The sequence below is a fragment of the Hippocampus comes genome, unplaced genomic scaffold, assembly GCF_001891065.2.
Source record: "Hippocampus comes isolate QL1 unplaced genomic scaffold, H_comes_QL1_v1.1 scaffold45, whole genome shotgun sequence".
NCBI lineage: Eukaryota > Metazoa > Chordata > Actinopteri > Syngnathiformes > Syngnathidae > Hippocampus > Hippocampus comes.
Window position 1 is genome coordinate 402375 of NW_017805783.1, and position 27254 is coordinate 429628.

Here is a 27254-nt window from a genome sequence, read left to right on the forward strand (position 1 = left end):
CTCTCCACATTCTCGTCATTCTGACGGTCTCCTGAGCAGAAGGCTTGAGGCCATTCGTTTACCATTGTGAGATTTATTCTGGCATTTCTATTCTGCAGTTTGGTTTGACACAGCAACTACAAGCAGGGCAGCAAAAGGAAGGGTAGGAAAGGCTCCCGGGGAGTTTTTACACTTTGGGTAATTAAGCGCTTTGACTGACAGCACAGTGCCAAAAGGCTGAAAGACGCTCTCTGATTGGCCAGCGCGCCCTTCACAATCACCTCTTGTGCGCTTGTGTCCGAGACTCACATCAGTTGAGCGCCCAACTCGGCAGAAGCAACACGTTGGAGAGGAGGGCAACACGGTCGAGGACCTTACCGAAGCGGATCTTTATTTGCAAATCTCCGTCGTCGTTCTGGTTTTCTTTCTGAAGTGAGCCCGCTGTTTCAAGTTCGCGAGAAGTCACAATGTGGGCTACTTCTCGGTCAGCTTTTGGGACGGTCGGCTTGGCTCTGACCATGGCGCTCCTGACAGCGTGCGCAGCCTCCGAGTACGAGTATCTAAGCTGGAAGTCGTCGGACCCGTACAACGGCGGACGCGGCTACGGAAAGCCCCCGCAGTGCGTGGACATCCCCGACGACCTGCGGCTGTGCCACAATGTGGGCTACGCTCAGATGCTGTTGCCGAATCTGCTCGAGCATGAGACCATGGCCGAGGTGAAGCAACAGGCCAGCAGCTGGGTGCCCCTGGTGCACAAGAACTGCCACCCGGGCACGCAGGTATTTCTCTGCTCGCTCTTTGCGCCCGTGTGCCTGGAGCGACCTATCTACCCGTGCAGATGGCTATGCGAGGCCGTGCGGGACAGCTGCACCCCCATCATGGAGGCGTTTGGCTTCCCCTGGCCGGAGATGCTCACCTGCGACAAATACCCACAAGACGATGTGTGCATCGCCATGACTCAACCCAACGCCACCGAATCCACGAAGCAGACAGGTAAGATCAGTCTTTACAACTCAATGTTGTTGTTGTTCCCTGTATATTTTGTGTGTGTGTGTGTGTGTGTGTGTGTGTGTGTGTGTGTGTGTGTGTGTGTGTGTGTGTGTGCTTTCCAGTTGTTGTTTTGGTACCTCTTATCCACTTTTCCACTTCTCAGTCAAGTTTTTCTACAGACCAGGGGCGATTCTAGGATCAGAGGTTTAGGGGTGTGACAGAGAAGGTCTATGGGTGCTACAAAGACTGGGAGGACAAGGGACTGTGGGTGGAGGTTGGGGCCGTGGGGGTGTGGAGGGTTCGTTGGAAGCTGTGCATCGACGGATTGTAGGGGCATTTAACACCCCCACCCCAAAAAATATATATATAATAATTGTGCAGAAAGTCTCCCGGTAAACCAAATCTGATTCAAGTTATTTAAATGATTAACACAGCACAGGTCAAAAGCTATGTAATTGGAAAATCCCAATTTATGATAACCCTAATTTCTGGGCAGGACACCTTACTTTGCCGTAGCCGCTCAAAATACACGTTGACAATGTGCATGTTTTTGGGGTAAACCAGCCTGAGACTAAATTGTGTTCCACTTTTCTTGAAACGCAGTCTCTCCCTGTTCTTCTCCTCCTCACAAAGTGGAATAAGCAAATAGTAAATCATGTTGTTAATTAATAGTAATGAAGATGTCCACTGATATATGTTAAGTGTCCGTATAGTTTTGAATGTGAGGATCAAAAAGAAAAAAAAAAATCAAATAATCAACTAAATAGCCTATCAAGGTATCTCCCTACTATCTCTTTAACAGCAGCCAAAAAGCAGATAACTAAGCAACGGGGTTTATTTTTAACAAGACAATACTGATACGTTCATCCAGTTCACGTACGTCATCGTTGAAGGAAAGATCATTTAATCAAACACCTTAGCTGTACCTTGCTCGTGTTTGTTGAAAACCAATCTTATTCCCATGAGGCTACATGTATGCGGCCTTTAATGACAATAATGTGTCGATACTGAGGAGAAGTTAAGAAATGTGTCGCATCCAGATTAAAGCAAGGATAGACTCACTTGCACTCTGATGGGACGTCGCGGAGGTAACAGACAGCTTGCTTCCCTCACACTCGGCGCTCCAAAGCAGGGGGGTGAGGTGGATCAAACCATTTTTCAAGCAAAAGGGAAGGTAGTGAATTTTTGTTTTTAAAATAAAAAAAAATGGTTTTCACAATTTTCTAGCTTGTTAAAAAAGAACACAGTAAATAAAGATCTCAAAAAAACTTGAGGGCGCTATCATTCTCTTTAGGTTTGCTTCAGCTAGGGGTGTCCTGATACAACTTTTTTCACTTCCGATAGAATCCCAATATTGTGGCCTAGAGTACAGTCCGATACCGATATCGTGCGATATAATATCAGGAGGAATGATACATGCTCTTATTTATTTTTTTAGTATGAAATATTAGAAGAGATTTGATCAAGTGAAACTGTTCAAACATAAAACAAAAGTCAGCGGCAGTAGGTATGAGAAAGTATGACCCATATATTCTAAACAGCTACATGAATTCGACCGCAAACATAAGAATGTACTGCACTTGAATTAAATCAATACAACACAAGGTTGGGCTCTTGACTAAGTTTTTGTCTTAATTGTGCTGGCGTGTCCAACTTTTTTTTTCTTGGTTGCAAGGTTAGAACATTTCACAGAGCTGCCAATTTCCAAAAATGCAAGACTCCAAACATTTTACTGCTAATGGCCATTTTCCTGTGAGACATTTTCAGGAACCAAAATGAAAACAAATGATTAAAAATATTACTCAACACAGTTGGACTTCAACAAACTGTGACAAGTATTAACTACCAGGATGTCAGCAGGACACGGTGCAGTGTCCCGACATCATAATCTGGCAATGAAATTTAATTTTGTGCCACGGTCAGCCTCTAGCGCAGTTAGATTGAAGCGTCGGGATTCTGAGCGTTTAGCCAGGTTCCATGATTAAGAAAACGCAACCGCCCCGAACATAGCGATTTCCCGCTAGTCGTTATTCCAGATCGCCCATTTTGTATGTTATGAATCCACCGTTAGAGCTGTACAGAGGCTTGACAGCGGAGGCCTGCATAGGTAGCTTTTAGCTGACACAATTGGCTCAGCTCCATAGCCCCAGTTTTGTTTACATAACCTCCGCCACTTAAAGGGGCTACCAGACCCGGCAACAATCCACAAAGATCCTGCTGTTCACGCTATCTTGTCCGGGATGTTCAAAGTGTTGTGAAAAGTAGCTAAATTTGTACTGTAATCTAATGTTGATTAAGTCCACTTGATTATAGTATCCAGCAGAAAGATAAAATGAAAAATGAAAAAGCACGGCTCGGTCGTCCTCACTCTCCGACCGGTGGGGGTACAACCGTTGTGCTGGGTGACCGCCGAGGTAGACTCAGCCACAGCTCTCATTCAAGTGAACATCAGCAGTGTGTGCACTCGTGAACCTTTTTTTTTTTTTTTTTTTTACCCCAAGCTTCAATATTTATAAATAAAAATGCTTTTTAGAGTTGGACAGACTACAGCTGTGGGTACATCATTTTTTTTCACTTGCCACATCGTGAAATTTAGGGGCTCAATATGTATATCAAGTGTGGTTCAAATTTAATAAAATACACACTTTAGATCATATTTTAGATCATATGTATGCGACAATCTCCTGAAAAACTCCAGTCACTGTTTCACACTTAGGCACGTAATACGGCCTGTACGAGGGATTACTTAAAAAAAAAATTAGATCTCACTCTAAAACAATGTAAGCAGTTCATTCGTTCATTTTGTTTGCCTTTAAAATTATCATTGCCCTAATCAGTGATCCATTTCGTGTAATATGGGCCCCATCTTCTGTGTAACAATGATTACATTTACATGTAATCAAATAGCCTTTTTTGAAAGGCCATGTAAGCACATGCAAAAACACGAAGATGCTCATGTGATATTTTAAAATCCAAATAAGAGACCTGGGTCACCCCTTTTGTAACCCAAATAACAGCACAGAAGCTCTCTTTTGGAACGTGGAGAAAACCGATGGCTTTATTCCTGTGGTGAATGGCATGAATATAATGTGTTCGATTGACGGTAGAAAGTAAGAAGAGGAAATGACGTCTTTTAGCTTCATGACATTATCCATACGTTGTGGTTTTATATCGGGATATTTCAATTGATCACAATGACCATATATACTGGAGTAACTCTGTCTGCTCACGCATGTAACCAGGTTATTCCGAACGATGCAAAAAGCAGAATTTTCACCTTTACCCAAATATCGCCTACATGTAAACATAGCCCGGGAAGTCACCAACATTAAAAGAATTTGAAGTCAAAGTACCCTGCTGAAAAAACAAGCAGCGACCACTTTTGTCACCCTGTAAAATGTGACACTGCTGCAGATAAATTGGCTTGATACTGTTGTTTCAGGAGTGAAGGTGTGAAGATGTAAAGCCAAACACAAACAAAAGCGAGCGCAACCTTTTGTTTTGGAAGGACAACCCACATCTAACATGGTAGTAGATTCTTATTCTGTATAAAAGGGACTTGGAACCATGACCATACAAAGCTGTCAGCAAGCTGCTAACTTAGCGTGATGGATGACCGAAAAGCTCATTTTATGCATTGTGTTGATTGAGTAGCAAAGAACAATGCTGGGTAAAAGCCCACGAAAAAAAAGAATAGCTCTGTCTGTTAAGTAAACTATTCAATGACCAATTAAGTGAAACAGGAAAACGACCCACATCTTTTTTCAATATTTCATCAAGGGAGACTTTCAAATTCGGAAGTTTGTGAATTTCTTCAGCAATCTTGAAGCAAGCCGCCAAAGACATGGCGAGCCCCACCAAGTATCCACCCCTCCCTGTGACCCCACCCCCAGCCCACCCCACCCAGAGCCATCATCCATTACTAATGGCTCTTTGCCTGCTCATTGCCCAAACCTGTAGAGACTCCCTGGTCTAAGGCTGACTCACACACCTCACACAGAATCAGTGGAGGGGAGGGCAGGGGGTTCTGTTCCCAGCCCGAGCCAAGTTGACAAATACCAGAGGAACCTTGAAAGATGGCCAAAACCACCAAGTCTGGGGAAAGACAAAGTGTGGGTTGATTATAAACGTAGGTTTGCTGTTGTGTTGCTCTGCCCCTGCCACAAGCCTCCAGTGAGGTCTACACCCGGGTAGGGAATGTACAGCCATCTCATTCATTTTCAAACCTAACATAAAGAGGGCTTTCCGTCATCACATCGTCAACTCACTTAGATTTCCATCTGACGCTTTAACGACACCACTTGAAGGCTTTTTCACACTACATGTAAGCTCTAAATGGGGTGACTGTGCATCTTCCAGCATTTACACAGTGCTCACTCTATCTGAAAAGAGGACATGGCTCTCTGTGTGTGTGTGTGTGTGTGTGTGTGTGTGTGTGTGTGTGTGTGTGTGTGTGTGTGTGCGTGTGTGTGTGTGTAAGTGTGTGTGTGTGTGTGTGTGTGTGTCAAGGAGGCGGGTGTTATTGACTGACACGTTGGTAAGGATAGAGGCCTGTTTTTCTAAAAAGCAAACCCCTCCCCATTTGAAAGTTCACGGGACCACACAGATGTCCCCATTCTACAGACATCACCTGTTATCATTTGTTGTCGCTGTCGAGAAACAAAGCAGGGCACACTCGGAGTTCCTGCTAGGTGTATGAACTTCACCACGGGTATCTGCATTCCAATGGATCCTCTCAGCTTTCCATCATTATTGTAAGCAGAGAACTGCTAAAAGTGCTCCCCACTCTCCTGTTGCAACATAAAATGTGGTGATAATTGATTTAAAAGGAGAAAGCATATCAAAAAGTGCAAAGGGACTGTGACACTCTGTAAGCAGTGTCTGTTTTCACAAGCCCTTTACACCTGGGTGTCGCTGTGACAAACTTTTGTGAAACACATGTAATGGACAACTGGCAATGGAGAGAAAACTATGTGTTTACCCCCCCTCCTATCCCCGCCCCAACACCACCACCACCATTTTACCCCGGTGTGATTGTGAAATGCTGCGGGTAGTTTGGTTAAATAGGAAGCACACTTTTAACCACATGCAATCAGCATGTAAAAAACATTGCTTTCTGCCTCTTTTAGTCACAGCTGGCCATAAAAGATGAAAACATTCCTTGCTGTGGTCAGTTTAGAAAGGCCTACCCAGTTTAAAAGACAAACTCCGGAGAGTTTAAGAAATTAGATATGATTTGGTCATGCAGCCAAATTGCCGTGTGGTCATAATTGTGTAGATAAATACTTTTCATTTATTGGTGTGTACATTTGTCTGATTGCAAATGTAATTTTCATGTCATTGTACTTCACCTACTTTGTCCCCACATTGCTCCACAGGTTATTCTCCCATTTGCCCTCCCTGCGACAATGAAATGAAAACCGACGCCATGCTGGATCATATGTGTGCCAGCGAATTTGGTAAGGATGCTGTGACACTCCGTCATTTGCACTCACATAAAATATATCCATCATTTTACAGTCAGCTGCATTTTTTTAAATCTTCTCTCATTGATCTTGAAACAGCTCCCGACTGTTTTCAGTATGTCAAGCAACATATATGTATCTTTTTTTTAAAAGTGAAACCTCCGTTAGGCAACTTTTCTGTTTCTACCAAAAAAAGAAGAAAAAAAAAACAGCTCTCGGGTTTTATCATATGGTCACATCACAGTTGGCTGGATTGGGAGAGGATTGTGTTCAGTGGCTAATGAAGTGGGGTCGTTAAAGTCTTTATGTGATAGCTCCACACAGCAGTAAAGTTGAATGTTTGTTTTGCTGTCTGGGCCAACTGTTGTTGAATATTACCCTCTTAGACTTCTGATTAAAATTAAATTGTAACTACCAAAAATCATACTAAGTGAAATAACTTCATAAAAATGTCATGCATGACCAAAACAGTACGAGTAAAATATTAGTCACATTACACCATCTAAAATCTTTGGAAGCATGGAATTGCCAATGGGGAGTAAACATTTTTGACTGGCAAATACAATAAAATATATTTGTAAATATATTTAAACATATTTCTAAGCACGTTCGAACATATTCAAAATACATTTGCGCATACTTGGAAATATCTAATATTATAATATATGTAATTGTATCATAAACGTAGTTGCAAGTACAAAATACGTTTCAAGATATTTGAAAATACATTCATACGTATTTGTGGGCAAAATGCTAAAACATTGCATTGCAAATGCAATTTCCCATAATGCCTTGGGGTAATTGCATGGGCAAACTTTGTGGCAGTGCGGGGAAAAAAATGCAGAATGGAAATCATGCACTGCGGACACAATAAATGATAAAATTTTGAATGAAAAAACTGAAAAAAGAAGCAAAGTTTTCAGCATTTAATCAACATGTATGAACACATTTGCAAAAATGTTTAAATGCGTTCCATTTTTTATTGAATTCATGTTGTGTATAACAGCAAACTGTTTTCTTGTCGAGAAGCAAAGCTAAATTTATTTAAAAAAAAAAAGATCTACTGTAATTGTGCAGATCTCAAAAGTCAAAATCAATACTCAGTACTATATTCGGAAAGCATATAAATAATATGACTGATATAAATATTTTATACGACTTGTTTATCCATTTATTTTAAATTAATTTCATTAACTTTCATATGCCACTCCTCCTGGCTGACATATGGCATAGCATACCTTATTTCAATTTGTTTAACAAGTAGGTTCTTATTAATTTGCCTGACAGTTTGTTGATCATAGTTGGATGTTTTCCGCTTTAATGCGGTTCCAGCCAGACCTCTGTGAAAAAATACAGATATAACGATCTCTGAACGTCACAATACAATATTATCACAATATGAACCTCACGATACAATAATGATCACGATATTGTTATTATTGGCGAAAAGCTCATGATACTGTATAAAAACGCATGAGATAAAAAGCACAATGCTGTGTGCAGTCACAAAGAAATAGGATTGGCCAGTCATTTTATTGCCATGTTCTCCGATTGGCTCAGCGGCAAAAAGTATCATGGTCTATGTAGCTCACAATGCTATGTTCACCTGGAATGGGCGAAAAGTTTTTTTATGTCTTCGGGCAGTCGGCGAGGTACCTCCTCAACTTTTTGCCAGCCACTCACGGGGCACTCAAAGACAAACAACCATTCACACTCACAATCAAACAATACTTTGCGGATGAAAAAACATGAGACGTTTAAAGACTCATATTCTGCTTTTTACTCGAGACTCATCTCATTTTTTTTTCCAGTTGCAGTTGTGTAGGTCCTCAATCGCTGACAACTCCTGTTTACATGCGAGCGCCTCCCATCAGAGGGGACTGGCAGCATAGTGAGTTGGGATGAAATCGAAATGTTTTTATATGGCTGTTGAAAGCTTTGATCCTCCATTCCGTCATTTCATTCGTCGTCTACTGCAGATGACATGCACATCATTGATGCGTTTCCAATACAAGCAATTTAATCAGAATACGGCGCTCACTTCGGGATGTTTATGAGATGGTGCACATTGAGAGTTGACCTGGTTGCCAAGCAACGCACTGCTTTCAAGTAATCCCCTCCTCCCCAAAAATTCCCCCCAAAATTATCACGATGACCGTTTTGTTTGTGATCGGTTCCTCAACTCCAAACCCACAGGCGCTGATCCTTTTTTTCCACCAAGTAAAATGATACCGTAATGTTGCCGGTCGTCCGTCATTGTAATGTAGTAGGGGTACATATACAGATCTTTGGCACTCTGTGATCGTAAATGGGAGAGGTATTTACAGCTTTTAAAGGGTTAAAATTTCACAAGATGTCCTTACCTGCGATTACAATTTACTTTCCACTCGTTTTCCAACTGTTCCAGAATGTTTGGGGCAAATATCTTTTTCCTCAGTTACTGGTTGCTACGGACCTTTGGAAGATGTCTGTCCCAAAACTGTCAACGTGATTTTCTCAAAACTGTGGATTTCAACTTAGGAACATTAAAATTGCTGAAACTTCATCAATGTTTGCCCACGTATTACATTTTATATCATTTTAAAGGGAATTGAGCTTACTTTTTAGAATTAGAATATATGAAAAGCTCAATTTACATTTTAGACCCCATGAGGACTACACACACACACACACACACACACACACACACACACACACACACACACACATATAAAGTTTTAAAAGTTTATGGATTTGACAAACCAGATAAAATCTTCACAGGAATCTGTCTGTGCATTGTGGCGGACATATTGCAATCTGGAAGACAAGTATTGAAGACTAATAGATGTGCACATTCATCACGTTGAAAGTTCATCTGCCCAATTGGAATGGATTCCTCCAGATGGAGTGCAACATAAACAAATCATTCTGAAAAGGAAGTAGATGGAAGTATTTGATTTTAGTTCGAAAAAGAAGCATCAACAAACTTGTATATTTTATTCATTCGCTGCTCCAAAATATATTGGCAAGCCAACTTCCACATTCCCTACCGAGGTAACATGAATATTAAAAACAGACTTTCTCCCTTGTCCCATCTGAGGTTGAAAGTCATTGTTCAAGGTTTAACCTTGTTTAGACTGGTGATGAGCCTTGCCCTTTTGGCATTTGTGTCGTCATTGGCTATAAACAACGGTGGCACATTATTTCCTAGTTGAATCCTGGAGAAAATATGTTTTTGATTCCTAGTTAAAGGTTGTGATGTGAGTTGACGCAGACAAGTTAAGCTCCGGTGAACAGGACGAAACACCGCAGTGCTTGCGTAGCAGTTTCAGAAGCACGTCTTTAGGAGATCTCAAAAAGGCTACTTTGATCCCGGTGTGGCGTGGGGTAATTGCGATGCAGTATCAAGTAATGTACAGCCTGACAGCAGATAGCATTTTTTGCAGCATCTCGGCCAAACATCTGTTTCTTCTTCCAGCTGGCCAACTGAGAGTGTTTCTTGTAGGACGCTCAAACTGCAAAATATTTCCAACTGTGCTTGGAGCCAAACATGACTTCATGGCATGTATTCGGGAAACCAATTAAATACACGCAAATTACAAAAGACCCTCACAAAGATTATGACGTTTTTCACACCTACGGCATGTAATGTGCTCGGTTTTGAATTGACAACAGGGAATGGAGACAGCAGGATTTGGAACCGATTTTACAAGCTGACTTTACAGACAGCCTTGTCTATTTTGTTTGGAATGGACCATAAAATAGATATGTTTTCAAGACTTCCTGTTCTTTTCTGTACAACAATGGGATGGATAAGCACGGCGAGGTTTCAAGAATGAGTCACTGACTTTTGGCAGAAATCCTTATTAAATATACCCTCTCTGGCAGTGGATTGGCCTATTTGTCCACTGAAAATCTCACTTACTGGAAACGGTTGTAAACCTGTTTTCATTTAGAGGTGGAAGTTAAATAGTTGTTGTTGTTGGTTTGTTTTTGGTATCCCCTCAACATTTTTACACATGCACATTAATGATTCCTACTCAATGCGCAAGCACGTCCCCATGTGGTTTGACCTCAGTAAGAGCAGAACCTGACGAAGCCAAGTCAGCTTTTGATGAAAAGTAGTCAAATGTCAGGAAGGAATCTTTTACTTGCTCTGCTGCCAATGGATCAGAATGGTTGTCGAAAAAGTAACGCTTTTAAGTCATTCCCTCAACACTATCACACTCCCTAATGTCTCGGGGATCCTGATGAATTTCCCTCTGTCAGACACAAATCCACACGGCACTCAGCTCTTAACAGATTTATAGCCTGTCCCACTCCACACTTTGTTCCCACCGCAATTTATCTCTCCGCGCTTCGAGTTTTATGGAACTTCATTGCACCCAAAACTCCCAACACCCTTCAATTAAATCCCTCCTCTGCTTTGGACAGCTCACTTTGTTGTCATTGCCAAATTGCTTCCCCCCACCCCCCTTTGTTGATACAGTGAACAGGGCCGTTCAGTACTGCAGGACTGATCACTTAAGTCACTTGGATAAGCCACGTTGCCCTTCATTGTGAATGGGAGACAGCACACACCCTCCTGTTTGGCTTTATGGCCGCCTAGAGCCTAAGCCCAACTAAACTACCAGAAAAAAGACTTGTGTCAGGCAGCAGCGGTCAACAATAATAAAGCAAAGCACCCGGTGATGTAAGATACAGTCTGTTTAATGTTTGTTCTATGCATTGTGAAAATAGCAGGCGATGAGACAGGGCGCTCCCGTTAACTAATTCATGGCAATAGACTGATGTGTGCGGCTTTACACACAGTTTTAAATCATTTGCACACAAGTTCATCTTTAATCATATGAAAGTGGGGCTGTATTGGGTATTTTCCCCTTTTGTGTGTGTTGTGTCACAAATCCTTTAGTGGTTAACCTTGTTAGAGGTACTGAAGTACAAGTTCATATGCACATTCATTAGTGAAAAATAAAAATAGGATTTTTTTACAAATTCAAGACGTAAAAAAAAACATATTTATTAAAAACAGAAAAAAAGTCAATCCAAATTTCAAGACATAAGTATACGTTTTTTAAATTATGTGCAAAATGAACCGTGCATGATGTACGACCACGACAGTCACATTTTTACTCCCGAGCGAACTAAATTTCCCGCAGCACTGATTGGACAAGCTATGTCATGTGATCATCTGCAGCCAGTGATGGCCAGGTGGGCATGTCATAACTAATTGACATGTTGATTTGGGTGTGTCTTAACCTCCATGGCAGAGACTCCATTGAGACCAATTCACAGACCCCCAAGGGTTCGATTGAACCGCTGCTCTAAACGAAGATACTCAGTGGTGAAATAAACAACTTGTTATTTTCTACATAGTTCTGTTTAGTATATGATACTAGCAATATAAAAACATAATCAGGGTTCTAAATGAACTTTTTTGATCACCAACCTATGTGGCTGATGACTCTCTAGTTACCAGCCAATCAGAAATTCCACAAGCCAATATTTTTTTCACATCTAAAAACATCCTAGACTTAAATTGCCTTTTTCAACAGTAAAAAGTTCATATTTTGTCTACAATTAATTTGATAACTTCATCATTTTACATGCCCACTTAATAACTTTATAAACGTTAAAAATAATATTGCCTGCCGCCATGATGATTGAATACGGCACTAGAGAGTCGTAACATGTAAATGTTGGACTGGGCTGCACATTCATCAACACACACACCGACACCCAATGTATCCATCCATCCAGTTTCTGATTCGCTTATCCTCACAAGGGTTGCAGGCGCGCTGGAGCCTATCGCAGCTGTCTTTGCGCAGTAGGTGAGATACACCCTGAAATGGTTGCTAGCCAGCAATAGGGCACACATAGACAAACAACCATTCTTGCTCACAATTACGCCTTTGGACAATATCGACTGTTCCATTAACCTGCCACGCATGTTTTTGGAATGTGGGAGGAAACCGGAGTGCTCGAAGTAAACCCACACAGGCACGGGGAGAACATGCAAACTCCACACAGGAAAGGCGGAGACGGAATTGAGTATTGCACTGTGAGGCGGACGTGCTAACCAGTCTCGACCACCGTGCCGCTCGTCGTGCATCTATATTAGTGTTAATTCTGAAAGAATAAAGCTATATCGTTTCCAGCCAATACGATGAAATAACTTGACCAAATGATATTCCATTTTTTATGTGAAATATGCAGCATCGGATGGTGTATTTCTGCCACAAAATACACTTTGGAAAACTAACGAACCAGGAAGTGCTCCTTTGCTCGCAAACCACAACTGCATGAACAATGCTGGGAAATGGAAATACATGTCTATGTCCTCCTGCCTCACATGCAAGATGCCCATCGTGTTTACATTTTGTCTGGCGTCTCAGTGGCTCCATTAACGAGCACTCTTTGCAAACATAAGAGCCATACCACTACTGGCTGGTGCTGGGGATTCATATCCACACTCAGTCAGAAAGCTCATCTCTGGCTCAGCTCGTTACAAATAGTCGGGACTGTTTTATTGTCACCTTCTTCGACTGTTTAATCACTCCTTCTCCCGGAAATGTTCACAAACATGCGGATTGCCTGCCTTTATTGTATATCTACTGCAGGCACATAGGGATCAACAAATTTTGCATCAGTCCACTTTTTGTAAAAATTGTGGGCTAACATGCCAGTGTATACCTTGTTTGGTGTTTCTGGTTGATCCCTTGCCAGTTTTTCTTCATGTCCATCTCTTGTTGTCCCATGTGAGTTTATTGCCCAGCAGTAAATCACACACATTACATCTCGTTGGAGCTATCATGGTCGTAACAGTGTGCTGAAAGTGTTGCCATAAAAGTGAAATACAGTATATCAATATGGAGGTGTATTTTGTAGCTCTTGCGTTTTTCCAAGCTAAAGTAATTACTCAACACCTTTACTCTCAGTGCAGCCAACTCACTCCAGAAGTTCCGGGAGGATTCTGAATGATCCAATGTTAAACTAAATTACTGATGATGATGAATACTGTCCACCTGTGTGGAATCAATCTCAGTATAAATGCAGCTGTTCTGTGATAGTGTCAGAGGTAGGTCTGTTTACAGCGTAAATGGCATCATGAAGACCAAAGAACACACAAGGAAGGTCTGAGATACTGTTGTGGAGAAGTTTAAATCAGGCTTAGGGTGTACAGTGAAACTCCTCTATAATGAAACCTACATGGGCGAAAATATCCTCTAGTGTGAAAAATTCTTAATACATTAACACCATTCCCACTTTCCTGCCCCCCCATACAACGAAAAAAAAACCCTGTTGTGTTATACGAAATCTCTGCTCTTGCCTCGCGACGAGATTCACTACAACGAAGTCTAATCCAACAGCGACCTCTACTGCTTCGTTCGGAAACGGCAACAGCAACCACCACACTGGTTTACACATGCGCAGTAATCCAGGAAGTATTTGTTTTTGTTAGTTTCAGACGCAGCAAGAACGTTGCATTGCTAAAATGGCTACAAAATGGACCTTTGGATGTCAAGCAGCTAAGACAAGAAGAGCTGGAAGAGAGGGTAAAAGTGATCAAAATGAAAGACAGAGGAAGCAAAATAAAAGACATTATCCAAGAAATTGATGTAAGTGAGAGTGAATGCTGATCGTAAATTCCCAATTTCTTTACCTTTTTTTCTTTCTACACTGACTATATGAAGAGTCAAATAAGTGTATGCTCATACTTATGCGCTATTGGAATAAAAATAAAGAGTACACATCCGTTTGTGTGTGTGTGTGTGTGTGTGTGTGTGTGTGTGTGTGTGTGTGTGTGTGTGTGTGTGTGTGTGTGTGTGTGTGTGTGTGTGTGTGTGTGTGTGTGTGTGTGTGTGTTTACATCTGAGATCAAATTTGCTACAGTGAAAAAAAACCCTATTGTGAAAAATGTCTTGCTGCAAACATGATTTCGTTGTAGAGGAGTTTCACTGTAAAAAGGATTTCACAAGCTTTGAACATCTTGCAAGCAATCATATTGAAATGGAAAGCGTATGAGACCATTGCAGGGCCGGCCATTCCTCTCAACTTTCTGCCCAAACAAGGAGAGCACTGATCAGTGATGCAGCCAAGAGGCCCATGATCACTCGAGATTAATTGCAGAGATCGAGATCTGAAGTTGGGCAATCTGTCCATTGGACATGTATTAGTTGCACACTGCGCAAATCTGGCCTTTATGGAAGAGTGGCAAGATGAAAGGCATTTCTCGAAGAAATCGATAAAAATATGTGTTTTAAGTGTGCCATAAACCACCTGGGAGTCACACCAAACATGGGAGAAGGTGCTCTGGTCAGATGAAACCAAATGTAACTTTTTGGGGCAAAATGCTAAAAGTTACGTTTGGCATCAAAGGCACACTGCACATCACCCTGAACACTCCATCCCCTCTGTCAAGCATGGTGGTGACAGCGTTATGGTCTGCAGCTGCTTTTCTTTAGTAGGGACAAGGAAGAGAGTTCGAGTTGACGGGAAGATGGCTGGAGCCAAATACAGGCACATTTTGGAGAAAATCTACAATGAAAAGGTTCAAAATTTAAGATATGCAGGTGTTACAATGGCCAAGTCAAAGTCCAGACCTGAATCCAATTGGGAATCTATGGACAGATGTGAAAACTTAGGTTCACTCGTATGCTCGATCTAACCTGACTGAGCACGAGCTATTTTGCAAGCAAGAAAGAGCAAAGATTTCACTCTCTAGATCCTTGAAAAACTGTTAGAGAATGCTCCAACAAACTTAACCGTAACTGCAGCAAAACGTGGTTTTACAAAGTATTAACTCAGGGGTGCCGAATAGCTTTGCAATCCCCATGCTTCAGGTTTTTTTTATTTCTTAAAATAACATTTTAAAGTCAAGTCAGCTTTATTGTCAAATATGCTCAATCACATCTCCTGTCCACATCATATGAATTTCATTCCACTTCTCGATTGTGTCCCACTTGGTGTTGATTCTTCACAGAAAATTCCAATTTGATCTCTTTTATGTTTGACGCCTGAAATGTGGCAAAAAAAGTTCAAGGGGTCCACATACTTTCACAAGACACAAGTATATTCCGCACTTGGACTGAAGGGATTTAACTGGCACGGGGCAAAGAAAGTTGAGAATGTCAAAGGATTAACAGGACAAAGCATTTCTCAGGATGAAGTTGTTCAGAGGTGGGCTCAACCTCGTTTTATGACTCACTAATTATGAACGTGGTCCATTTTGTTTTCATTGAACACTAAGCCTCATCAGAGATTGTTGTCGAGACCAGGGACTGGGGATAAAAGTCCTAAATCCCTAACATGTGCACTCTTAATACTGGGGTGCCTCTGCCCTTTCTTTCTTTTTTTTTTTTTTTTAACGTTCTCATTGGCAATTATTTGAGTACAAAAATCCTTTGTTGCAATTTGGTGATTTTGATAGTCTATAGCCAGTCAAGAACAACAACAACAGAAAAAAAAGCAGTATAAAAAAACACTATGGGCGTTTTTCTTTTCCTTTTAATTACAAATCTTAAATTATTTGATGTAAGAATCAGTTATGTAATCAGGGTGACTGAGTACAGCGAGAAAACATGTCCTGTAAAGTTCCGTAATTGAGAGACATAACAGAGAGTTGGGCCACCACATATTGTTTAGGCTGCATCTCAGAAGGGAAACAGATTGTCTACAGCTAAGATCATGGGCTTCAGCGCATTGAAGAATAGAGTCATATGGATGACATTTTAACATTTTGCATTTGCAACTGGAAAAAAGAGACACGCCTAAAAAAACCAACAACTGCGGATCAAGTAATTTTCTGATTATATTTCACAATGTTATTCTCCACGCGTAAGAAATGAACTGATGCGTGTAATCTTTCTTGTCGTGCAGCTTTTAAGACCAAGATCAAGGAGGTGAAGCGAGAGAACATGGATCGCAAGGTGATCTTTCAGAAGCGGAAGAAGATGCTGAAAGCAGGCAATCTGAAGAAGAAGGACCTGAAGAAGCTGGTGATGTACTTGAAGAATGGTGCCGACTGCCCATGTCAGCAGCTGGACAATCTGGGGAACCAGTATCTGATCATGGGCCGGAAGGTTGACAAGCAGTACCTGCTCACGGGCATCCACAAGTGGGACAAGTCCAGAAAAGAGTTCAAAAAGGCCATCAAGAAACTCAAGACCCACAAATGCCCTGCCTTTGCAAACGTCTTCAAATAAGTTGACCTTCCTCCATTTGGTCACCTCTTCTCCTTCATATGAACTTGCACAAGCATGAAACTCCAAAACGTTGCTTTTTTTAAAAATGGTTTTGTTTGTATTGATATATCTTTCTATGTTTACGTATATCCTTTGCAATGTGCTTTTTACACTTTTTGGATGAGAGATGACATCACCAATTGAAGAGTTACATTTCTTTATTTCTTCAGTTGAGAAAGCTCTGCTCTCGTCTGTCCCAATTTCCATGTCGATGCTTTCTCAAATTTGGACATCCAGCGTGTCGGCCTATTTTACCTGATGGTGGCAGAACATTTTGATTTGATAACTTCAAATGGTTCTGTCTGAATTTTAGTCATAGTTATGATGTAACAATCAAGCCTGGGTAACAGCTTGCTTGTTAATTTCTACATCCTTTTTTTTTTTTTTTAATGTGAACTAGACCACAAAAGTGAGACTATTTGTTATTTGTTATTATTACATACAAATTGTTAAGAATAAATTGTAAATGATTAGTGTAATGAGTGTTTTGTTATTAGTGTTTTGAGTTGTAAGAATTTTCAGTCTCACATCATATTTTCAAAAGAATAAGTGCACAATGACTAAAGTCATGAGATGATTCAACCACTTAGCTTGTTTTCATCATCAAGCTTCTTGCAACCTCTCTCAGAAACCCGAATTCCAATTGCAAAATGTTTTGCCGGTGTGTCATGCACTCTTGACCAAATATTATTTGCCTCAAGCGCCACGGTGTATTTGCAGTAATCATTATAAAAGTGAATTAAAAGCGTTTGGACTTTGACAGATTTCAGATGGAAAAGCGTGTCAGCAGTTGTCTTTTGCTCGACGTGGATGGTCTGTTTTAGCACTATTTTGTGTGCGTTTCTGACTATGACATGTACATACAAATTTTACATAAATAAAGAAAACCTAAATTGTGTCGTGTTTTATTTGTTTGCAGCTCAGTCTTATACAGTGCTCAACTGGACAGTAAGGATTGGTTGTTTGATATTATCAACTCAACTCCCAACCAACACCGCATCCAAGGTGCCGTACATGGAGCAAAAATAATTCATACAACAAACCATAAAATAATAAATTAACAACAAAGACAGTGGAAAGCACAAAAACAGTAAAACTCAAAATCAAGTATCATGCTGAGTTAAAAGGCAAACAGTACAAATGAGTTTTAAGACGAGTTTTAAAGATGGTAGCAGTGTGGGATAATCCATCTGAATTGCTGTAGAAATTAATTAATTGAATGAATTCTAAACAGGTGGCCCGGTGGTCTAGTGGTTAGCGTGTCAACCTCGCAGTGCAGAGGTACCGAGTTCAATCCCAGCTCTGGCCTCCCTGTGTGGGTTTTCTCCGGGTACTCCGGTTTCCTCCCACCTTCCAAAAACATGCATGGCAGGCTGATTGAACACTCCAAATTGTCCCTAGGTGTGAGTGCGCATGTTTGTTCGTCTCTGTGTGCCCTGCGATTGGCTGGCAACCATTTCAGGGTGTCCCCTGCCTACTGCCCGAAGACATTTGGGATAGGCTCCAGCCCCCCCCCCCCCCCCCGCGACCCTTGGGAGGATAAAGCGGATCGGAAAATGAATGAATCAATTCTAAACATCATCGTGAAAATATTTTTAGAACACCCCTGTAACTATTGGAGGAAGAGGGTCGTGCAGGTTCAAGGCTTTCTCCAATTGCCCACATCACATGCACGGCCGACGACATCATCCCCAATGAGAGATTTTGCAGATTGCTTGGCAGAACTCATCGAATCTATTTCTGTTTTCACTGTGTCAACCATGGTTTACTCGGGTGTACTTCACTCCAACCGCCCTGATTTTAATGCAATCAAGGGATGCCGCCACGAAAAGGCTCGTTCCATCCCACAACGGCGCAAATGCCCCATTATGGCGAATTATACTCGTGCAAAATTCCAAAAGAATGAAAACTCCACCCATGCGCAGTTAGACTTCACATTGCACTAGACTTGCGCTCGGCACGACAATAGGCCCCCAAATGTCTTCATTCCATTTTAGAGCTGGATTTTTTTGATAGAGGAGTGGTCAATGTGTGAAACAGCAGCAATTGTGAAGCTAACAGATGATGGAAGATCTTGAGGAAGAAACAAACAATTAACGGTGACAGTCTGATGACACACTATCACCATTCTGCGCTTGACATGCTCAGAAAGGTTGCACACTGTCTGGGTTGCGTACGGACGCACAGCAGCCAACACTGGCCTCAATTTTCATGTCCAACACCACAAGTCCTGTTCAAAATGCGGTCTAAATCTGCACAGAGGTTGGTTACACCGAGGGTTGGTATTTTCATGACAGGGCCATCTGCGCAGTTGTGTGAGTGAACACAGCCGCCGATTTGATTCGTCTCTCATTCCCTATAAATGCAGCACACGAGAAGTGCACTGTCATTAACATGGTGGAAGAAGAAACTCATGAGACAAATTGTGTTTATAAGAAACCGCAAGCAGGCCTCAACGGGCGGACCATGTCAAGTTGGCCAGGGAGATGACAGCTTGAAACTGTGTGGGCACTTAGAGACCGCCTTTCACCCCGATTGCTCGTGTCAGAGTGTGATCCCAGCCACAGAGCTGTGCCACAGCCAGGGGGGTGATTTGAAAACATAATAAACATGATCATAATCATGAGCTCAATGAGTTGATTTCTGATATGATTGAGAGAGTTCCAGACATGCATTTGTCATGTTTATACAATACAATACAATACATCCGTCCATCCATTTTCTGATCTGCTTATCCTCACAAGGGTAGCGGGGCGTGCGGGAGCCTATCCCAGCTGTCTTCAGGCAGTCGGTGGGGGACACCCTGAACTGGTTGCCAGGCAATCGCAGAATCTGATTTAACTTTATGCAGAATTTGCATAACGGTTTTATTTTCACACTATGTGCATCTCTCTCTCTCTCTCTCTCTCTCTCTCTCTTTCCTTCCCCTCCTTCTGCGCCTTCTCTCTCTCTCTCTCTGTCTTTGCTATTGGACCTGATTGCTTCATTACCCATCATGCAATTATTATTGCATATTACAAGTTACCCATGTTACCTTAAATATTTAAAATAATAAAACAGTTCATACCACAGGAGAACACTTCTCAAGGGCAATGCTGTCAAATCAAACATGTCATTTTTCTATATTTGCTTTGTGGTCTTTTGCTGAAAGACTTGATTTACAGACGCTACTTGATTAATAAGCAAAAACACGACATGTACATGACAGCCAGAGCAAGGGGCTAATTTGACGCACTACTGTATATTGTCACTGGTGAGGAAGCAAATGATAATGATCAACATTAAGTCATGAACGTCATGGCAGTACAATCAGGCAATGCAAAGAAAAAAAATGATAAATGAAAGAAGACGTTATAAAAACAGGACGAACAGACAATTCCTTATTATTCCTGTAAAGGCTTGGAAAACCTTTCTCAGATGTGGACTTCCCTCATAAATCATTACTTAAACTGTCTTCAAAAAAAAAAAAAGCAGAAGGCCCACAGTCAGAATCCAGCTTTGTCCAATTAACAAATGATCTGCAAAAGGCATCTGGTTGGATTTAAGCCTGCCTCTACTTCTCTCTCTCTCTCTCTCTCTCTCTCTCTCTCTCTCTCTCTCACACACACACACACACACACACGCACACACACACACACACACACACACACACACACACACACACACACACACACACACACACAACACACTCACCCTGGACCCTGGAACGCCCCTCTTGCGATTTGTCAGCCATCCAACATTGTCTGAAGAAAATATGCCTTGTAAGTCACACAAAATGACTTGATGGTCAAACGTCACGCGAGACTTCATCTTAATGAGCTTCCAGATGTTTCTTTTTGAAACAGAGGTGCCGAGGGATATACCTAGGACATAATACTGTATTCATCTCTTGGCCAAAAGTGTACATCAATCTCTGTCCTGACTGCTCAGCACATGAAGAAGCATAATGAGTTGTATCAGAAATGTTGTATAGTTACGATTGCTTAAGCAATGTTCAGAAAACATGGCTCTGAATTTTAAAACACAACACACATTTAGCACCACACACACACACACACACACACACACACACACACACACACACTTGACAGAACACTTCAGATCACACCTTTGCAAAAAGTACACAGTATATGCCTTTACATAAACCACACTATGTGATCACATAAATCACACACACATTTGCAAAGCTTTATTCTGTTTGAACCAGTTACACACTGCTGTGTTGAACCTAAAACACTTTTAGCAATACTGCTCAGTGATTAGATTACCACCATAAGAAAAAAAAAAGTCAACGAACTGATTGGAAGCCACAAAGTCGCTGGTTCTTCATGTTAACGTGAAGAAAAACATCTCTAAATTGCATGTGGTAATCCTTTAGCCACCGGTCATTGAAACCATGTTCTTCAAGCGTCATCTTAGGTCATTGTGAGGACCTATTTTATGTTTTGTAAGTATGATGAGAGTTTTACATTTGTATGACAGTTGAAAGTGTCTGTGAGCCAGACATTCCAGATGTTTTACATTTTGGATAAGAGGACAAGAGGACACTTGTCCTTTTCCTGCCTTGGCCCCGTCCCTCCAAATGCTATCAAACCATCCACACAATCTGTTTTATAGATGAACCACTGGTAGCCAACAACTATAAACTGTCATTTTGAATACCCTTGTGCGGTCATCATACATGATAATAAATTACTCCACCATTTATTAAAATGAATAAAATTGTTAAAAATATATTTAGAAACAATAGTGAGCCGTCACCATCAGAAACCATCAGAAGCACTGACCTACATTTACAAGTTAATTTCTAATATTTGTTCCATTAAATTGTATTAATTTGTTGCTAACAGTCTTTTGCGATAATTTATTAGCATTTATCTTGCTGCACTGTTTTCAATAGAGTGAACCCTTTCTATAAGATGGTTCACCGTTCAAGACAACGAACCTCCTGCGGCAGACCCGTTACCACACGTGCACGCATACACACACATATGCACACACATGCCGACGGAATGCCCACGCTAGAGAATACTTTGATAAGTACAGTATAACTGATTGGTGAATTTTAAACATAGCTGACATGGGATCACTTCCCGGACAATCATTCAAATGTGACTGCATGGCCATAGGATGAAAAAACATCAATTAAAATAAAGCGTAATTCAGAATTAGTCAATAAAACGCGTGTGGTTGAGACATCCTCAAGGAGGGTGATATAAAGTTCTAGAAGCTGGGTCAACTTCTGCGCCGTCCTCACAGAATGTCCAGTATGTGGTTGACTATTCATGTATGAAACTGAAACACAAACACATACAGTATGTGACATGAAACCAAATTTATTATAAGCATATGTGGCAATTTGCTCACATACTTTGCTCACAAGGCAGTTAGAATTAGCATATTCAAAACAAGTCTAAATAACTACATGACAAATGACCGTAATGTTCACTTCTCATTTCTGTAATTATTACTTACAGAGAATGCCTTCAAAGGGCTAGGGAAAAAAGAAATACCACTGTAGCTTCAAATGCTGGCTGTTCATTTTATTAAAGGTTGTTACAAACCGCTTTCTGCGGAAGGCCATGTGGCCAAACCTGGAAAGCAGGCTAGCAGGCTTTCTTTGTATTAGGGTGACCAGATGTCCTGGTTTTGATGTGACTGTCCCAGTTCTGAGCTTTTTGTCCCGAGACCCAGCGGATTTTTGCCAACGCCATTGATTTGTCCCACATTTATGCAGGTCCGTTTTTTTTTTTTATTCCAGTGAGCCAGCCAATTGTTTGGACCATATGTAATGTCAATCACACAGTTGTCATAGCAATTCAAAAGAAATCGAACTGTGAAATTCCTTCCGATTTACTTTTTGTCCTAGCCAAAACAGAATTGCTTCCTGTTGCCGTCCCTAAGAATCATGGGAAATTAAGTCCAAACAAACGTGAACTGGGTGTTTCTGGTGCCGTGTTTCGAATGCTTTAATGTGGGACCGTGAGGTTGTTGTGCCACTGTAGTTAGGCCAACCCCTAAAAAAAAAAAATTGGATCCCCTGAAAGGGCCATTACTTTCTTATTTTCATTTCAAGACACAAAGAGGGTGGTCCGATGGTCGAGCGGTTAGCACATCGACCTCACAGTGCAGAGGTACCGGGTTCGATTCCAGCTCCAGCCTTCCTGTGGGGAGTTTGCATGTTCTCCCAGTGCCTGCGTGGGTTTTCTCTGGGTATTCTGGTTTCCTCCAGTACGCCCGCAACTCTCATGACGAAAAAGCGGATCAGAAAATGGATGGATGGAAGACACAAAGAACACATTTTGTATTCATTTTCTTTGTTTTATAAACAAGGTTTTGCAAAAAAAAAAAAACAAAAAAAAAAACAAAAACAAAAAAGTGCATTCAATGATCGATAGCTGCGTGGAGAAGCAAATGAAAGCACATTCTGTACACACTCGCGTTCAGCAGTTGATTCATAACATCCATAAAAATACTAAGTCAAAGCACCAAACAGCAAGGACTCATACGTGAGCACGTTGTAGGGGGTACATGGAAACATTGTGACGCACCAAAATCAGAACAGCAGCATGTTAACTAAATTCGCAAGGGCAGGGGTTACAAATTTCTTCGGTTGAGCAAAAGAGGTTGGCTAATGGTGATGGTGAGTCCACTGACATATTTTGCGCTACTGAACTGTCAGCCAAGATAGCATTTAGGCTGATCTAAAATAACACCATGCCCGAGATAAAACATTCTAACAAAATAAAATGTTTTGACCATTACTTAGAACTAAATACAAATAACGCAAACAAAAAAAGACTTCTCTATATCGCAGATTTGCATCACATTTTCTTGTGATAAACTGGGCTTCACCTTATACACTGCACATTTGTTCAAGCATTTTATTGCTGAATGTTTGAGTGTGAAAATAAAGCCAATAATATGACTCATCATTCCATTCACATGCACCATCCTGTTCCAAAGGTTAATTCCATAGTGTGTTTTGTAACTTTTTTTGTTTTGCGATGTTTTTAATCGTGCTCCCCCAGAAGTATTCACTCTGGGGGAGTGCCTCTGAGTGGTGTGATTATTATCAAATCATGATGCATTTACACAATAAAGAGCACTTTATTTTACGGGGAATTTCCACCTGAATCAAATCCTCATTTCATTTTCCTGGCAGAGTACCTGGGACAAGTTATTCTAGCAATCACTGAAGTAAAAACTCACATTAAAAAGCTATAATCAAGAAAAGCAATACATTTGGAACTAGCAGGGAAACTCAGGCATGTAAATACCCGACGGAGAAAGTGACTGTACATTTATAAACTTTATTTGAAATGATTTGACCTTGGTTCGCCTCATTACCTTTCTGTGATTTAGAATACCAAGTGAAGAGTGAAATTATGTTTGAAAATAAATTTGAAATGTGTCACGTCCAAATAGCAACCAACACATTGAAGGTACTTAAAACATTACATGATGCATAGCAGGCCAGTAAGTGATTCGGTGACTTGGTAAAGAAACACTCCACACATGTACATGAACTGTTTGTACATGAACTGTTTATCCTCTGCCCCAACTAAAACCACAAGCGAAAGACATTTTAAAGCACCTGTGGCTTGTCGGCACACTGTGAAAGGTCGTGATGGGACGATCAAGTCTGGACATGGCTTTTTATAGTAGTTCAAAACATGTCTGACTGTAAAACCCTTTCCTTTGTGCAGATAAAACAAACCTTAAATTACAAGGTGTGAAGCAATCACTCATGAATTTAGTGTCTGTTTATATAGAAAATGTGCAGCTCACAGAGGGAATTTCTTTCCCTTGCTTAATTTGTGGGGCGGCTCTCACAGACATGGTGGCACTTTCATTGAGAGATACGCACATCAATGTAACCTTACAAATAATAAACTGTATGGGCCACTGTTTGGAATATTTCTGAGCCACTTTTTATTTCCTAATTCCCTCATTCTTTTTCGTCTCTAATGCACAGCGAAGCTTTCGTTTTTAGAGGGTACAAAACGTTCACATTCATTTGATGAGCAAGATGGAAGTTGACAATTGATCATAAAAGAAAAGAAATCTGACTTCACTCAATAAAAGCTTTAAAATGGTCACAGGAAAGACTGAAGAGAAAAATGCAAAGGCAAAGCATAAGCAAAAACCTCGGACAAAAACAGGAAATAACTCCAGTGGTCCAAAATTAAGGGCAGTGAAGACAAACTGTTGAAGGGGGAATTGTTTTTGTTTGTGCTCTTTATTCTCGTGCCGAACTTCATAGGTCAATTGTCATGACGCAAATTGCTTGTGACAGTGTTCAGCCATTTTAAGTAGTGAGGACAATAACCCAGCAAACAATCACCAGTCATAGTAAAAACTCGAAACTTCATAACATCACAATCAATTCAACTCAATTCACCACAACAGAAACGCTTCAAAAATGACGGAGCCAAAATATTATTCTCGAGAAGTTACACCATTCTCTGCAGCTCAGAGATCCATTCCCAAATTTGACCACGAATTATCAATAATTTCCCATCCCGACAACAAGATTCATCCATCCATTTTCAACACCGGCGAACAGATCCACGTGAGGGTTCTGGAGCCTGTCCAGGCTGACTTCGGGTGGAAGGCAGACTACACCCTGAACTGGTCGCCAGTCAGTCGCAGGGAACATATTGTCACGAAAACAGTGGTGGAGGACCCCAAAAAGCAGGCAGGAGGGAGGAGCATAAATCCAGAACAAACAAAGTCCTGAAAACAACAATAACCCAAAGTACAAACAAAAGCCCATGGCATAAGCAAAACACTAACAGGAACAGAACCAGCAACAGACACAATGACCCAACACTGAGTGGTCAGGCCAGGAGTCCTTTTAACAGAAAACCAACTAGTAACATGATGACCAGCAGTGCCGCTGTAGGAGGAGCACCACAGAGCCACCTGTTGGTCCCAAACAGATCAACCATGACACATATAGGGATGAACAACCATTCACACCCACATTTTCACCGACACTGAGTGGGCTTCATATGATGGGCAAAAAACTTTCACTTTTCAATCTTATGCCACACTGGCCACCAGTGGTTAGCGCATCGACCTCACAATGCAGAGGTCATGGGTTCCGGCCTCCCTGTGTGGAGTTTGCATGTTTTCCCCAGGCCTGAATGGGTTTTCTGCGGGTACTCCAGTTTCCTCCCACATTCCAAAAACATGCATGGCAGGATGATTGAACACTCTAAATTGTCCCTAGGTGTGAGTGTGAGCGCGGAAGGTTGTTTGTCTGTGTGTGCCCTGCGATTGGCTGGCAACCGGTTCAGGGTGTCTGCCACCTCCTGCCCAAAGACAGCTGGGATAAGCTCCAACATCCCCCACGACCCTTGTGAGGATAAGCGGATCGGAAAATGGATGGAATTAACAGAGGGAAAGCAGGAGAAGCCGTGCTAATTGCTAAGATAACCTCATATCATCGTGAAAGACAGAAATTAAAAGTGCCTGTAACTGCGTTCAAGCAGCGTGGATTCAACGTTAATCGGCAAAACAGGAGGCAATTGAATAAGTGTCTGGAGAGAAAATCAAGACAAAATAATGCTTCATACACACAGGTTATGCAAACTGTTGCAGCGTCTGTGCTCGTCGGTGGAAACAGAAGATCTGGGAGGTGAAGATTCTGGAATTGGATGTCCTGGGCTGGTGTGGTTCCAGTCGGTCTGCTGTTGCAAGGCCGGTGGGACATACTGTCAAATTCTCTCTCGCCTTAGGAAATGGCTTAGCAAAGAGAAATTGACATTCGATTCATAACAGAGTTTAAGAACTAAAAATAGAACTTTACACGTGATCTGCAAATCTGAGGCCAGTGGGGTATCCTGCCAATTTCTCAGAAACACTTTTGACAAAAGCTTATCATAGAGAAATGAACATTCAGTCTCACGGGAAACAGCTCCGGTGGACATTCCTGCAGTCAGCATGCCAATTGAACGTTCCCTCAAAACCGACAACATCTGCAGCATTGTGTTGTGTGATAAAGCTGCTGTCAAATCACCATCTTGATATGGCACACCTTATGCGCCGGATGGAATATCTCGACAAAGAAGTGCTCACTAACACAGAGTTAGACAGTCAGAATATCTTCACAGAGTTCAACATTCATTCATTCTCCCACATTGACATATTTGAAACACGTCCACTCTTCATGGCTTCATGAACTTTTTGTTCCCTTTTTTTTTTTTTTTTTTGCCAGTAGCAGCTGAACACGGTCACTACACAAATGATAGAAAGATAATGCTGGGGACCTGAATTATAGGTTCTGATTCACCTTTCTGCATATCCCCTCTGAGGGCCGCTCCCTCTAGCGAATCTCTTTCCTCCTTGCCATTTCAAAGGTCGTCACACCAAAGATACTTCTCTCTTTGATGTCGACACAAGCGAGGGAAACTCCACTTAAAATCACTATTCCAAACTTAAACACATTCATAAATCTTAATTATGGAAAAGCCCTGCACAAATCACTGGAAGCTGAGTCACAGGATTGTAGGTTGTGTGAGGGCATTAAAAAAAAAAAAAAAAGAAAACATTTTAATGTGAGCCCTTAAAACCCTTTTGGCAGAAGGGT

The 27254-nt window shown here is 41.4% G+C and overlaps 1 protein-coding gene across 1 annotated transcript; it reads left to right on the forward strand.

The window, feature by feature from the left end:
* Positions 1 to 270: 270 nt before the first annotated feature.
* On the forward strand, positions 271 to 17555 carry sfrp1a (secreted frizzled-related protein 1a). The gene is made up of 3 exons (XM_019885328.1): positions 271 to 972; positions 6348 to 6428; positions 16293 to 17555. Exons 1-3 carry the CDS (start codon positions 447 to 449, stop codon positions 16616 to 16618), a joined length of 933 nt encoding a protein of 310 aa, XP_019740887.1. The 5' UTR covers positions 271 to 446; the 3' UTR covers positions 16619 to 17555.
* Positions 17556 to 27254: the final 9699 nt, after the last annotated feature.

Bases quoted from the DNA above. Each gene is read 5' to 3' on its own strand.
- sfrp1a (XM_019885328.1), top strand. From the start codon at position 447: ATGTGGGCTACTTCTCGGTCAGCTTTTGGGACGGTCGGCTTGGCTCTG. The intron at 973-6,347 runs GTAAGATCAGTC...ATTGCTCCACAG, and splicing joins CGAATCCACGAAGCAGACAG to GTTATTCTCCCATTTGCCCT. The intron at 6,429-16,292 runs GTAAGGATGCTG...CTTGTCGTGCAG, and splicing joins TATGTGTGCCAGCGAATTTG to CTTTTAAGACCAAGATCAAG.